This window comes from Pseudophryne corroboree, chromosome 4 (genome assembly GCF_028390025.1).
Source record: "Pseudophryne corroboree isolate aPseCor3 chromosome 4, aPseCor3.hap2, whole genome shotgun sequence".
NCBI classification, from domain to species: Eukaryota; Metazoa; Chordata; class Amphibia; order Anura; family Myobatrachidae; genus Pseudophryne; species Pseudophryne corroboree.
This window is the reverse complement of record NC_086447.1, coordinates 103,371,872-103,384,189: the sequence shown is the minus strand read 5'-3', so window position 1 is coordinate 103,384,189 and position 12,318 is coordinate 103,371,872. Positions and strand designations below refer to the sequence as shown.

General features: G+C 48.0%; 1 protein-coding gene across 1 annotated transcript; it reads right to left on the bottom strand.

Moving 5' to 3' along the window:
- Window positions 1–5,259: 5,259 nt before the first annotated feature.
- LOC134911145 (uncharacterized) lies at window positions 5,260–7,175 on the bottom strand. The gene is made up of 2 exons (XM_063919496.1): window positions 6,395–7,175; window positions 5,260–6,073 (listed from the first exon to the last, which is right to left on the bottom strand). Exons 1-2 carry the CDS (start codon window positions 7,026–7,028, stop codon window positions 5,649–5,651), a joined length of 1,059 nt encoding a protein of 352 aa, XP_063775566.1. The 5' UTR covers window positions 7,029–7,175; the 3' UTR covers window positions 5,260–5,648.
- Window positions 7,176–12,318: the final 5,143 nt, after the last annotated feature.

Here is a 12,318-nt window from a genome sequence, read left to right as displayed (position 1 = left end):
CCCGGTGTTTGTGTCGGCCACTAGGGTCGCTTATCTTACTCACACAGCTACCTCATTGCGCCTCTTTTTTTCTTTGCGTCATGTGCTGTTTGGGGAGTGTTTTTTGGAAGGGCCATCCTGCGTGACACTGCAGTGCCACTCCTAGATGGGCCAGGTGTTTGTGTCGGCCACTAGGGTCGCTTATCTTACTCACACAGCTACCTCATTGCGCCTCTTTTTTTCTTTGCGTCATGTGCTGTTTGGGGAGTGTTTTTTGGAAGGGCCATCCTGCGTGACACTGCAGTGCCACTCCTAGATGGGCCCGGTGTTTGTGTCGGCCACTAGGGTCGCTTATCTTACTCACACAGCTACCTCATTGCGCCTCTTTTTTTCTTTGCGTCATGTGCTGTCTGGGGAGTGTTTTTTGGAAGGGCCATCCTGCGTGACACTGCAGTGCCACTCCTAGATGGGCCCGGTGTTTGTGTCGGCCACTAGGGTCGCTTATCTTACTCACACAGCTACCTCATTGCGCCTCTTTTTTTCTTTGCGTCATGTGCTGTTTGGGGAGGGTTTTTTGGAAGGGACATCCTGCGTGACACTGCAGTGCCACTCCTAGATGGGCCCGGTGTTTGTGTCGGCCACTAGGGTCGCTTATCTTACTCACACAGCTACCTCATTGCGCCTCTTTTTTTCTTTGCGTCATGTGCTGTTTGGGGAGGGTTTTTTGGAAGGGACATCCTGCGTGACACTGCAGTGCCACTCCTAGATGGGCCAGGTGTTTGTGTCGGCCACTAGGGTCGCTTATCTTACTCACACAGCTACCTCATTGCGCCTCTTTTTTTCTTTGCGTCATGTGCTGTTTGGGGAGGGTTTTTTGGAAGGGCCATCCTGCGTGACACTGCAGTGCCACTTCTAGATGGGCCAGGTGTTTGTGTCGGCCACTAGGGTCGCTTAGCTTAGTCATCCAGCGACCTCGGTGCAAATTTTAGGACTAAAAATAATATTGTGAGGTGTGAGGTATTCAGAATAGACTGAAAATGAGTGGAAATTATGGTTATTGAGGTTAATAATACTATGGGATCAAAATGACCCCCAAATTCTATGATTTAAGCTGTTTTTTAGTGTTTTTTGAAAAAAACACCCGAATCCAAAACACACCCGAATCCGACAAAAAAAATTCGGTGAGGTTTTGCCAAAACGCGGTCGAACCCAAAACACGGCCGCGGAACCGAACCCAAAACCAAAACACAAAACCCGAAAAATTTCAAGTGCACATCTCTACTGTATATACATGCTGCTGTCACCCTGTGTATGTCCCTCTGTGTATGTCCCTCTGTCTCCCTGTATATATACGTGCTACTGTCACCCTGTGTTTGTCACCCTGTGTATATGTCCCTCTGTCCCCGTGTATGTCCCTCTGTCTCCCTGTATATACGTGATGCTGTCACCCTGTGTTTGTCACCCTGTGTATACGTGCCACTGTCACCCTGTGTATGTCCCCCTGTGTATATGTCCCTCTGTCTCCCTGGATATACGTGCTGCTGTCACCCTGTGTATATGTCCCTATGTCCCCCTGTGTATGTCCCTCTGTCTCCCTGTATATACGTGCTGCTGTCACCCTGTGTATATGTCCCTCTGTCTCCCTGGATATACGTGCTGCTGTCACCCTGTGTATATGTCCCTATGTCCGAAGAAATTTTACCAAATAAATGGAAGATCGGGCGCTTCCAGGTGCTGTGTTTCTAATGCTGCTGCTATAATATTTGGGGGTAGTTACACCCCAACCACACAATCAGAAAAATACAGAAAAATGATAGCAGCGCTAATGAAGTGTTATAAACAATTAATATTGAGAAGGATTGAGTGATAAGTTGACTATACAATTTAATAAAAATGATAATGATAATAACGGCCTTTGTGTAAAAATGGATACACATCCATGAAACAATTAAAAACAATTCATATGGGTCTGATGAGAATAATGACTGCCTGGCACATTAACATCCGGACAGGACAGATGGCAGAGGTATAAATATCCTGCCAGTGGCCTACCCAAGTCACCTTTGATAAAGCTGCAGTGCCTTGCAGTGAAACGCGTTAGGAGGAGGCTACCTGGGTCAACTATCACGCTATTTTTTGACTGCCGTATTACATCCGGACCAAACACTGGACTTTACCATCTGCAGTTCAATTGAGACAACTATTTCCCGATTAAGGAGCACCCTCTACCCTATCTTCACAAAGAGGACACCGTGTGAAATGAGGACCCCGAATTTGGCTGATTTCAAGCAAAAACATCAGTGACGTTCTTAAAGGGACTACACCTCTAGCGGTTCCGGGTAAAGTGCTTTGGTGTGACTGCGCCGTCAGTCTGTCTCCATCTGCTAAATTCCAGGTTTTTAAATCAGGTACGGATGTTAATGTGCCAGGCAGTCATTATTCTCATCAGACCCATATGAATTGTTTTTAATTGTTTCATGGATGTGTATCCATTTTTACACAAAGGCCGTTATTATCATTATCATTTTTATTAAATTGTATAGTCAACTTATCACTCAATCCTTCTCAATATTAATTGTTTATAACACTTCATTAGCGCTGCTATCATTTTTCTGTATGTCCCTATGTCCCCCTGTGTATGTCCCTCTGTCTCCCTGTATATACGTGCTGCTGTCACCCTGTGTATATGTCCCTCTGTCTCCCTGTATATACGTGCTGCTGTCACCCTGTGTATATGTCCCTCTGTCCTCTTGTGTATGTCCCTCTGTCTCCCTGTATATACGTGATGCTGTCACCCTGTGTATATGTCCCTCTGTCTCCCTGTATATACGTGCTGCTGTCACCCTGTGTATATGTCCCTCTGTCTCCCTGTATATACGTGCTGCTGTCACCCTGTGTATATGTCCCTCTGTCCCCCTGTGTATGTCCCTCTGTCTCCCTGTATATACGTGATGCTGTCACCCTGTGTATATGTCCCTCTGTCTCCCTGTATATACGTGATGCTGTCACCCTGTGTATATGTCCCTCTGTCCCCCTGTGTATGTCCCTCTGTCTCCCTGTATATACGTGATGCTGTCACCCTGTGTATATGTCCCTCTGTCTTCCTGTATATACGTGATGCTGTCACCCTGTGTATGTCACCCTGTGTATATGTCCCTCTGTCTCCCTGTATATACGTGCTGCTGTCACCCTGTGTATATGTCCCTCTGTCTCCCTGTATATACGTGCTGCTGTCACCCTGTGTTTGTCCCCCTGTCTATGTCCCTCTGTACCCCAGGGACGTGCAGTCAGGGGAGGCAGAGGAGGCAGTGCCTCCCCTGTCATTAGTGATTAAAAATAATACAAAGAAGATACTTATGACACATATTCTGTGTTATAAGTATCTTCTTTATATTATGGTAATCATTTTCAGAGAAAATACCTGTTTAAATTGATTTCGGAGACACCGCGAATTGCAAGTTGCTGGAAGCAGGGGGCGGGCAGGGGGCTGGGCCAAGCAGAGGGCTGTCAAAGCCCATTAAAAAACATCACTGTAATACCCCTTTTACACTCGCACTCCTGGGTCACTCCCGGGATGCTTCCCGAGATGCGTCCCAGGATGCCTTCCCGGGACTGACCCCTTTCACACTGCACTAAGACCTGGGATCGACCCGGGACAGCCCCATTTACACTGATCCCGGGATATCCCTGCAAATGCATATGCATGTCATTAGAAATGGCCTTTTCTGGCTCACATAGATGAGGTCACACTAGTCAACAAAGGGAGGGGTGGTGCCTGCTCACACCATTGCTGCAGTCATGGCCGACGGAGTACCAGTGTGTATGCCTGAGCTCATGATTCTTTCTGCTTTGCAGATGTTTCATACAGCCACTGACAGCATGATGCAGCTTGTCACACTGTGCAGTATACTGCACATATATTTTATGAGGAGGAGGAGGGCGCAGTTTATGGTGGATAGGGCTGCTAGTCGCCGCCAATATTTGCGCAGGAGGAGAGCCCTCATATCATCCAGGATGACTACCATCCTGAGCGTGAGTATGGGCCCTAACCGCTCATTTTGGTCCAGAGATCGCCGGCACGGAGAAGCCTTTATGAGGACCGTGGAAGCTTACCAGGATGAGGAGTGGATGGCTAACTTCCGTGTGTCTCGTGCAACCTTTAACTACATCCTGGAATTACTTACCCCAGAACTTGACATGCAGACCACCAGGCTTAGGAGACCCATCGAGGCACGCAGGAGATTAGCTATTGCATTGTGGTGGTATGCTACCCCAGGAGAGTACCGCTCAGTCTCATGCTTGTTCGGTGTTGCGATCTCCACCTGCTGTGTCATAGTCCACCAGGTGACTAAAGCAATTGTATCTACCTTATACAAGCGCTTCATATCTCTACCACAAGGACAGCGCTTACAGGATACCATCAAAGGATTTGTGAAGCGAGGCTATCCGCAGTGTGGAGGAGCGATTGATGGGACACACATCCCCATTATTGCCCCACGTGACAACCATGCTGACTATTTTAATAGGAAGGGCTGGCACTCCATCATATTACAGGCTGTTGTGGACCACAAATATTGGTAAGTGTTTATTTTTGGGGTGGTGGGATGAGTTGCATGTGTGAGTTTTACATTCTAACTTTTTTAAATTTTACTGTTCTTTAGTTTCCTAGATGTGTTTATTGGCTGGCCAGGCCGATCTCATGACTCCCGAGTTCTTGCCAATTCTGACCTGTACAACATCGTAGAGGAGAACCAGGGAGGCTGGCTGTACCCCAAAGAGTGTGCAAAGATTGTGAATGGGGTGGAGATCCCTGTCCACATCATCGGGGATGCTGCATACCCTTTACGCCCCTGGATTATGAAAGGCTACACCCAACAGGTCCAGTTAACCCCAGAGCAACAAACCTATACTCACACCCTGAGTTCAGCAAGGATGGTGGTTGAGAACGCCTTTGGCAGGTTAAAAGGAAGATGGCGTTGTTTGATGAAGCGCAATGATGTGGACCTAAAGAATATGCCTAATGTAGTAGCTGCGTGCTGTATACTGCACAACATCTGTGAACTGAAAAATGAGCTATTCCTTCCTGAGTGGACTGTGCAGGACCCTGAGGTTATAAACCCACATGTGGAAGGTGCTTTGTTTGGGACTGCCTCAAACTCCGCTGCAGAACAAATACGCCACACTATTACGTCCAACCTTGCAGCACTTGTACAATAGTGTTTAAGAATCAGCACAACATGTTTGGTGAATTACGTTTTTTTTATTTTGTATTCCACCTTTGATCTTTGGTTTCAATATTTATGATTTTCCAAAAAAAAACACATTGCCACAAACTTTGTATATATGCAGAAACAATGTAGAAAACACTGAAAACATGGTCTACTGTTACGCACAAATGGGAATGTTATGCATAGATTTGCAAACAAGTTTTGATTGGCATAAAAAAAAACAACACACTGGTAGGCTTGTAGATACAACACCATAAACCACAGTGTCCCTGCAGTATATTATTACTGTGTAAAAAATAAATAAAAAGTGCTTTAATGTAGACACTATACAAAACAGAACATAGAAAAAAAATTAAAGAAGGCACAAACAGTTGTGCATAAACAATGACCACACTGTGGTTATTTAACAACAAATAACAACAATAAGAAATTCACTGTGTTTCACGGCAAATTGCGCAATACAGTAAACTCTGTGCTTTGCGCACTAGATGGTGCAGTATTTGGGGCATAGTATGGGCCAGGATTAAATGATGAAAAACCCTGCTCAGGGTATTGTGAGTTGTGGTGTTGGATTGGTGCTCTTGAGGTATTGGTCATGCGCTCATAGAACGCCATGTTCATTTGGTGCAATTCCCTGTGGCGGTCATACTGCTCTCTACTCATGCGTTCCTGCATTGTCATGACTTGGGAAAGAAATGCATCATGCATTTGGCGTTCTGCCTCTAGAAACCTGTCGAGCCTTGCATCCTCCTGTGCGGACATTGTAGCGTCCATCTCTCGGAGTTGGTCGACAAGGACATTTGACATGGCTTTAGCCACTTGCTCCGCTCTGTTCAGTTTCTTCCTTCTAGGCGGTACGGTGTAAACTGTGAAGAGAAGAAATACAAAATGAGCGTATATAAAAATAGCAGCGTTAGCAAACATGTGTTTGTGGCATTAATCCACCTACACACTGGCTACTCTGCAACATTGAACTATTTATAAAAATGCAAAGCCCCCCTGTGTGGGGGCAGAAATTGCAAAGCGTGCCACCGTGCCAGCAGCGTGCTGAGCGCAGTGATCCTGCAAGGGGCTCATTTGCGCTCGCCACGCTGCTGCCACACTGGCCACTCATACTACACACATAACCGGATGATTAACAATTGTAGATTTGTGCTATGAGTGTTAATTTCTAAACATGTACTTACTGTTTTTCTGTAAAGTTGGGGTGACGGTACTTTGTACAGTCCCACTGTCACTGGTCTGAGCTTCCACGACGTCTTCAATGGTTGCAGTTATGCTGTCGTCGTTTCTGGATGTGTTTATGGACGGCTGGGAGGATGTGTCGCTGTCCTCAGGTGTGTCGTCAATTAACAACGGGGATGACGGACAGACGTCACTGCTTGTCTGTGTCTCTTCTGGAGTGCCTTCTGTAGCAGTGTACTGTGAACTGGAAGACAGACTCATCGGACTGCATATAGCTGTGTTTCCAAAGATATTGGCACAGATGTCATAGTACTGCCAGTCGATACGGCCAACACCGCTCTTTTTCCTGTTGTTGTCATGCACCTTCAGAAACTGCTTTTTAAGAGTTTTCATTTTGTTTAACACTTGCTGCTGTGTGCGGATGATTCCCCTGGCTTCCAGCATCTTGGAGATGTTTTTATAAATGACTGCATCTTTAACTGTGCCTGTGATCTGCCTCATTATTTCCTCCTCTCCCCTAATGCTCAGCAACTCTCTAACCTCCTGGTCTGTCCAGGTCGCCATGCTGCCTTCCTCACACGCATCAAGGACGCTCCCCAGGGCTCTGAAAGATGACATCATCTTTTCTGAGCCCATGAAAGCTCCAATCGGAGGCCTTTTAACAGTCCCGGGTAGTGAATCCCGGGACGGGCCCTTTCACACTACCCAGCTTCCCGGGACGGTCCCGGGACCAACCCTGGTCGAGACCAGGGTTGAAATCCCGGTATGCTCGACCCGGGAAATTGTCCCTGTACCCTTTCACACTGACAAAAATCCCGGGATGATGCGCGTTCACGTGCAATATCCCGGGATTTTCATGCGAGTGTAAAAGGGGTATAAGCGGCACCTTTACAAGTGCCTCAGAGCAGGGACCTGCTTTCAGCCCATATGAAAGCACGCCCCTGTCACTGAAAGCAGATGTGATTGGGCACCAGATCAGCACTGAAGTGACCTGCATCCGGCTGTCACTGTCAGTGCTGTACTGGGAGTTAGAGAGGTCTGGCGGGACGTCTGGATGAAATTCCGGTGGGCCGGTCCCGTGGTCTCTGCTCTGCAGGCTTGCGGTACCTGCTGCTGTGGGTAAAAAAAAAAAAAGAAAGGGGAGGAAAGGGGGCGTGGCCACAGGCCACAATTAGGCCACGCCCCCAACAATGCCGAGGGGCCTGTCAGCGGCCCTGCTTGCTCCTCATGTAGCTGGCTCCTCTTCGACTGGCAGCCCCATTCCAGCGCTCATGCACACACATACCCTCCAACATTTTACACATAAAAATCGGTACAATTCCGAAAAGGGGGCGTGACCACGGTAAAAGGGGGCGTGGCCACATACCTTTTCCTATACTTTCAATGGAAGTTTGCAGAGCCAAAAATCGGTACAGACCATAAAAAAAAGGGACTGTACCTATTAAAAAATAAGATTTTACTCACCGGTAAATCTATTTCTCGTAGTCCGTAGTGGATGCTGGGAACTCCGAAAGGACCATGGGGAATAGCGGCTCCGCAGGAGACTGGGCACAACTAAAGAAAGCTTTTAGGTCACCTGGTGTGCACTGGCTCCTCCCACTATGACCCTCCTCCAAGCCTCAGTTAGGACACTGTGCCCGGACGAGCTGACATAATAAGGAAGGATTTTGAATCCCGGGTAAGACTCCTACCAGCCACACCAATCACACTGTATAACTCGTGATACTATACCCAGTTTAACAGTATGAAAACAACTGAGCCTCTCAACAGATGGCTCAACAATAACCCTTTAGTTAACAATAACTATGTACAAGTATTGCAGACAATCCGCACTTGGGATGGGCGCCCAGCATCCACTATGGACTACGAGAAATAGATTTACCGGTGAGTAAAATCTTATTTTCTCTGACGTCCTAGTGGATGCTGGGAACTCCGAAAGGACCATGGGGATTATACCAAAGCTCCCAAACGGGCGGGAGAGTGCGGATGACTCTGCAGCACCGAATGAGAGAACTCAAGGTCCTCCTCCGCCAGGGTATCAAATTTGTAGAATTTTGCAAACGTGTTTGCCCCTGACCAAGTAGCAGCTCGGCAAAGTTGTAAAGCTGAGACCCCTCGGGCAGCCGCCCAAGATGAGCCCACCTTCCTTGTGGAATGGGCTTTTACTGATTTAGGATGCGGCAGTCCAGCCGCAGAATGCGCCAGCTGAATTGTGCTACAAATCCAGCGAGCAATAGTCTGCTTAGAAGCAGGAGCACCCAGTTTGTTGGGTGCATACAGGATAAATAGCGAGTCAGTTTTCCTGACTCTAGCCGTCCTGGAAACATAAATTTTCAAGGCCCTGACTACGTCCAGTAACTTGGAATCCTCCAAGTCCCTAGTAGCCGCAGGCACCACAATAGGTTGGTTCAAATGAAAAGCTGATACCACCTTAGGGAGAAACTGAGGACGAGTCCTCAATTCCGCCCTATCCATATGGAAAATCAGATAAGGGCTTTTACATGACAAAGCTGCCAATTCTGACACACGCCTGGCTGAAGCCAAGGCCAATAACATGACCACTTTCCATGTGAGATATTTTAGATCCACGGTTTTAAGTGGCTCAAACCAATGTGATTTTAAGAAACTCAACACCACGTTGAGATCCCAAGGTGCCACTGGAGGCACAAACGGGGGCTGAATATGCAGCACTCCTTTCACAAACGTCTGAACTTCAGGTAGTGAAGCTAGTTCTTTCTGGAAGAAAATCGACAGAGCCGAGATCTGTACCTTAATGGAGCCTAATTTCAGGCCCATAGTCACTCCTGCTTGTAGGAAATGCAGAAATCGACCTAGTTGAAATTCCTCTGTTGGGGCCTTTTTGGCCTCACACCAAGCAACATATTTCCGCCATATGCGGTGATAATGCTTTGCAGTTACATCTTTCCTGGCTTTAATCAGCGTAGGAATGACTTCCTCCAGAATGCCCTTTTCCTTCAGGATCCGGCGTTCAACCGCCATGCCGTCAAACGCAGCCGCGGTAAGTCTTGGAACAGACAGGGCCCCTGCTGCAGCAGGTCCTGTCTGAGCGGCAGAGGTCATGGGTCCTCTGAGATCATCTCTTGAAGTTCCGGGTACCACGCTCGTCTTGGCCAATCCGGAACCACGAGTATTGTTCTTACTCCTCGTTTTCTTATTATTCTCAGTACCCTTGGTATGAGAGGCAGAGGAGGGAACACATAAACTGACTGGTACACCCACAGTGTCACTAGAGCGTCCACAGCTATCGCCTGAGGGTCCCTTGACCTGGCGCAATATCTCTCTAGTTTTTTGTTTAGGCGGGACGCCATCATGTCCACCTGTGGCCGTTCCCAACGATTTACAATCAGCGTGAAGACTTCTGGATGAAGTCCCCACTCTCCCGGGTGGAGGTCGTGCCTGCTGAGAAAGTCTGCTTCCCAGTTGTCCACTCCCGGAATGAACACTGCTGACAGTGCTAGTACGTGATTTTCCGCCCATCGGAGAATCCTTGTGGCTTCTGCCATTGCCATCCTGCTTCTTGTGCCGCCCTGTCGATTTACATGGGCGACTGCCGTGATGTTGTCTGACTGGATCAGTCCCGGCTGGTGTAGAAGCAGGGATTTTGCCTGACTCAGGGCATTGTAAATGGCCCTTAGTTCCAGAATATTTATGTGTAGGGAAGTCTCCTGACTCGACCATAGTCCTTGGAAGTTTCTTCCCTGTGTGACTGCCCCCCAGCCTCGAAGGCTGGCATCCGTGGTCACCAGGACCCAGTCCTGTATGCCGAATCTGCGGCCCTCTAGAAGATGAGCACTCTGCAGCCACCACAGCAGAGACACCCTGGTTCTTGGAGACAGGGTTATTAGGCGATGCATCTGAAGATGCGATCCGGACCATTGGTCCAACAGGTCCCACTGAAAGATTCTGGCATGGAACCTGCTGAAAGGAATTGCTTCGTAAGAAGCCACCATCTTTCCCAGGACTCGCGTGCAGTGATGCACCGATACCTGTTTTGGTTTCAGGAGTTCTCTGACTAGAGATGACAGCTCCTTGGCTTTCTCCTCCGGGAGAAACACTTTTTTCTGGACTGTATCCAGAATCATACCCAGGAACAGTAGACGTGTCGTCGGAACCAGCTGTGATTTTGGAATATTCAGAATCCAACCGTGCTGGTGTAGCACCTCCTGAGATAGTGCTACTCCCATCAACAACTGCTCCTTGGACCTCACCTTTATTAGGAGATCGTCCAAGTACGGGATAATTAAAACTCCCTTTCTTCGAAGGAGTATCATCATTTCCGCCATTACCTTGGTAAACACCCTCGGTGCCGTGGAGAGTCCAAACGGCAGCGTCTGGAATTGGTAATGACAATCCTGTACCACAAATCTGAGGTACTCCTGGTGAGGATAGTAAATGGGGACATGCAGGTAAGCATCCTTGATGTCCAGGGATACCATGTAATCCCCCTCGTCCAGGCTTGCAATAACCGCCCTGAGCGATTCCATCTTGAACTTGAATTTTTTTATGTATGTGTTCAAGGATTTCAAATTTAAAATGGGTCTCACCGAACCGTCCGGTTTCGGTACCACAAACAGTGTGGAATAGTAACCCTGTCCTTGTTGAAGTAGGGGCACCTTGATTATCACCTGCTGGGAATACAGCTTGTGAATTGCCGCTAGCACAGCCTCCCTGTCTGAAGGAGTAATCGGCAAGGCAGATTTTAGGAACCGGTGGGGTGGAGACGCCTCGAATTCCAGTTTGTACCCTTAGGATACTATTTGCAGGATCCAGGGATCCACCTGTGAGCGAGCCCACTGATCGCTGAAATTTTTGAGGCGGCCCCCCACCGTACCTGGCTCCGCCTGTGGAGCCTCACCGTCATGCGGCGGACTTGGAAGAAGCGGGGGAGGACTTTTGCTCCTGGGAACCTGCTGTTTGTTGCAGCCTTTTTCCCCTACCTCTGCCTCTGGACAGAAAGGACCCGCCTTTTCCACGCCTGTTTTTCTGAGTCCGAAAGGACTGTACCTGATAAAACGGCGCCTTTTTAGGCTGTGAGGGAACATGGGGTAAAAATGCTGACTTCCCAGCAGTTGCTGTGGAAACTAGGTCCGAGAGACCATCCCCAAATAACTCCTCACCCTTATAAGGCAAAACTTCCATGTGCCTTTTTGAATCTGCATCCCCTGTCCACTGGCGAGTCCATAAGCCTCTCCTAGCAGAAATGGACAATGCACTTATTTTAGATGCCAGCCGGCAGATCTCCCTCTGTGCATCTCTCATGTATAAGACTGAGTCTTTTATATGCTCTATGGTTAGCAGAATAGTGTCCCTGTCTAGGGTGTCAATATTTTCTGACAGGGAATTGTGACCACGCAGCGGCAGCACTGCACATCCATGCTGACGCAATAGCTGGTCTAAGTATAATGCCTGAGTGTGTATATACAGACTTCAGGATCGCCTCCTGCTTTCTATCAGCAGGTTCCTTGAGGGCGGCCGTATCCGGAGACGGTAGTGCCACCTTTTTAGACAAACGTGTGAGCGCTTTATTCACCCTAGGGGGTGTCTCCCAACGTGACCTATCCTCTGGCGGGAAAGGGAACGCCATTAGTAACTTCTTAGAGATTACCAATCTTTTATCAGAGAAAGCCCACGCTTCTTCACACACTTCATTTAATTCTTCTGATGGGGGAAAAACTACGGGTAGTTTTTTCTCCCCAAACATAATACCCTTTTTAGTGGTACCTGGGTTTATATCAGAAATTTGTAACACCTCTTTCATTGCTTCAATCATGCAACGAATGGCCTTAGTGGACATTAGACTAGACTCATCGTCGTCGACACTGGTGTCAGTATCCGTGTCGACATCCGCGTCTGCCATCTGAGGTAGCGGGCGTTTTAGAGCCCCCGATGGCCTTTGAGACGCCTG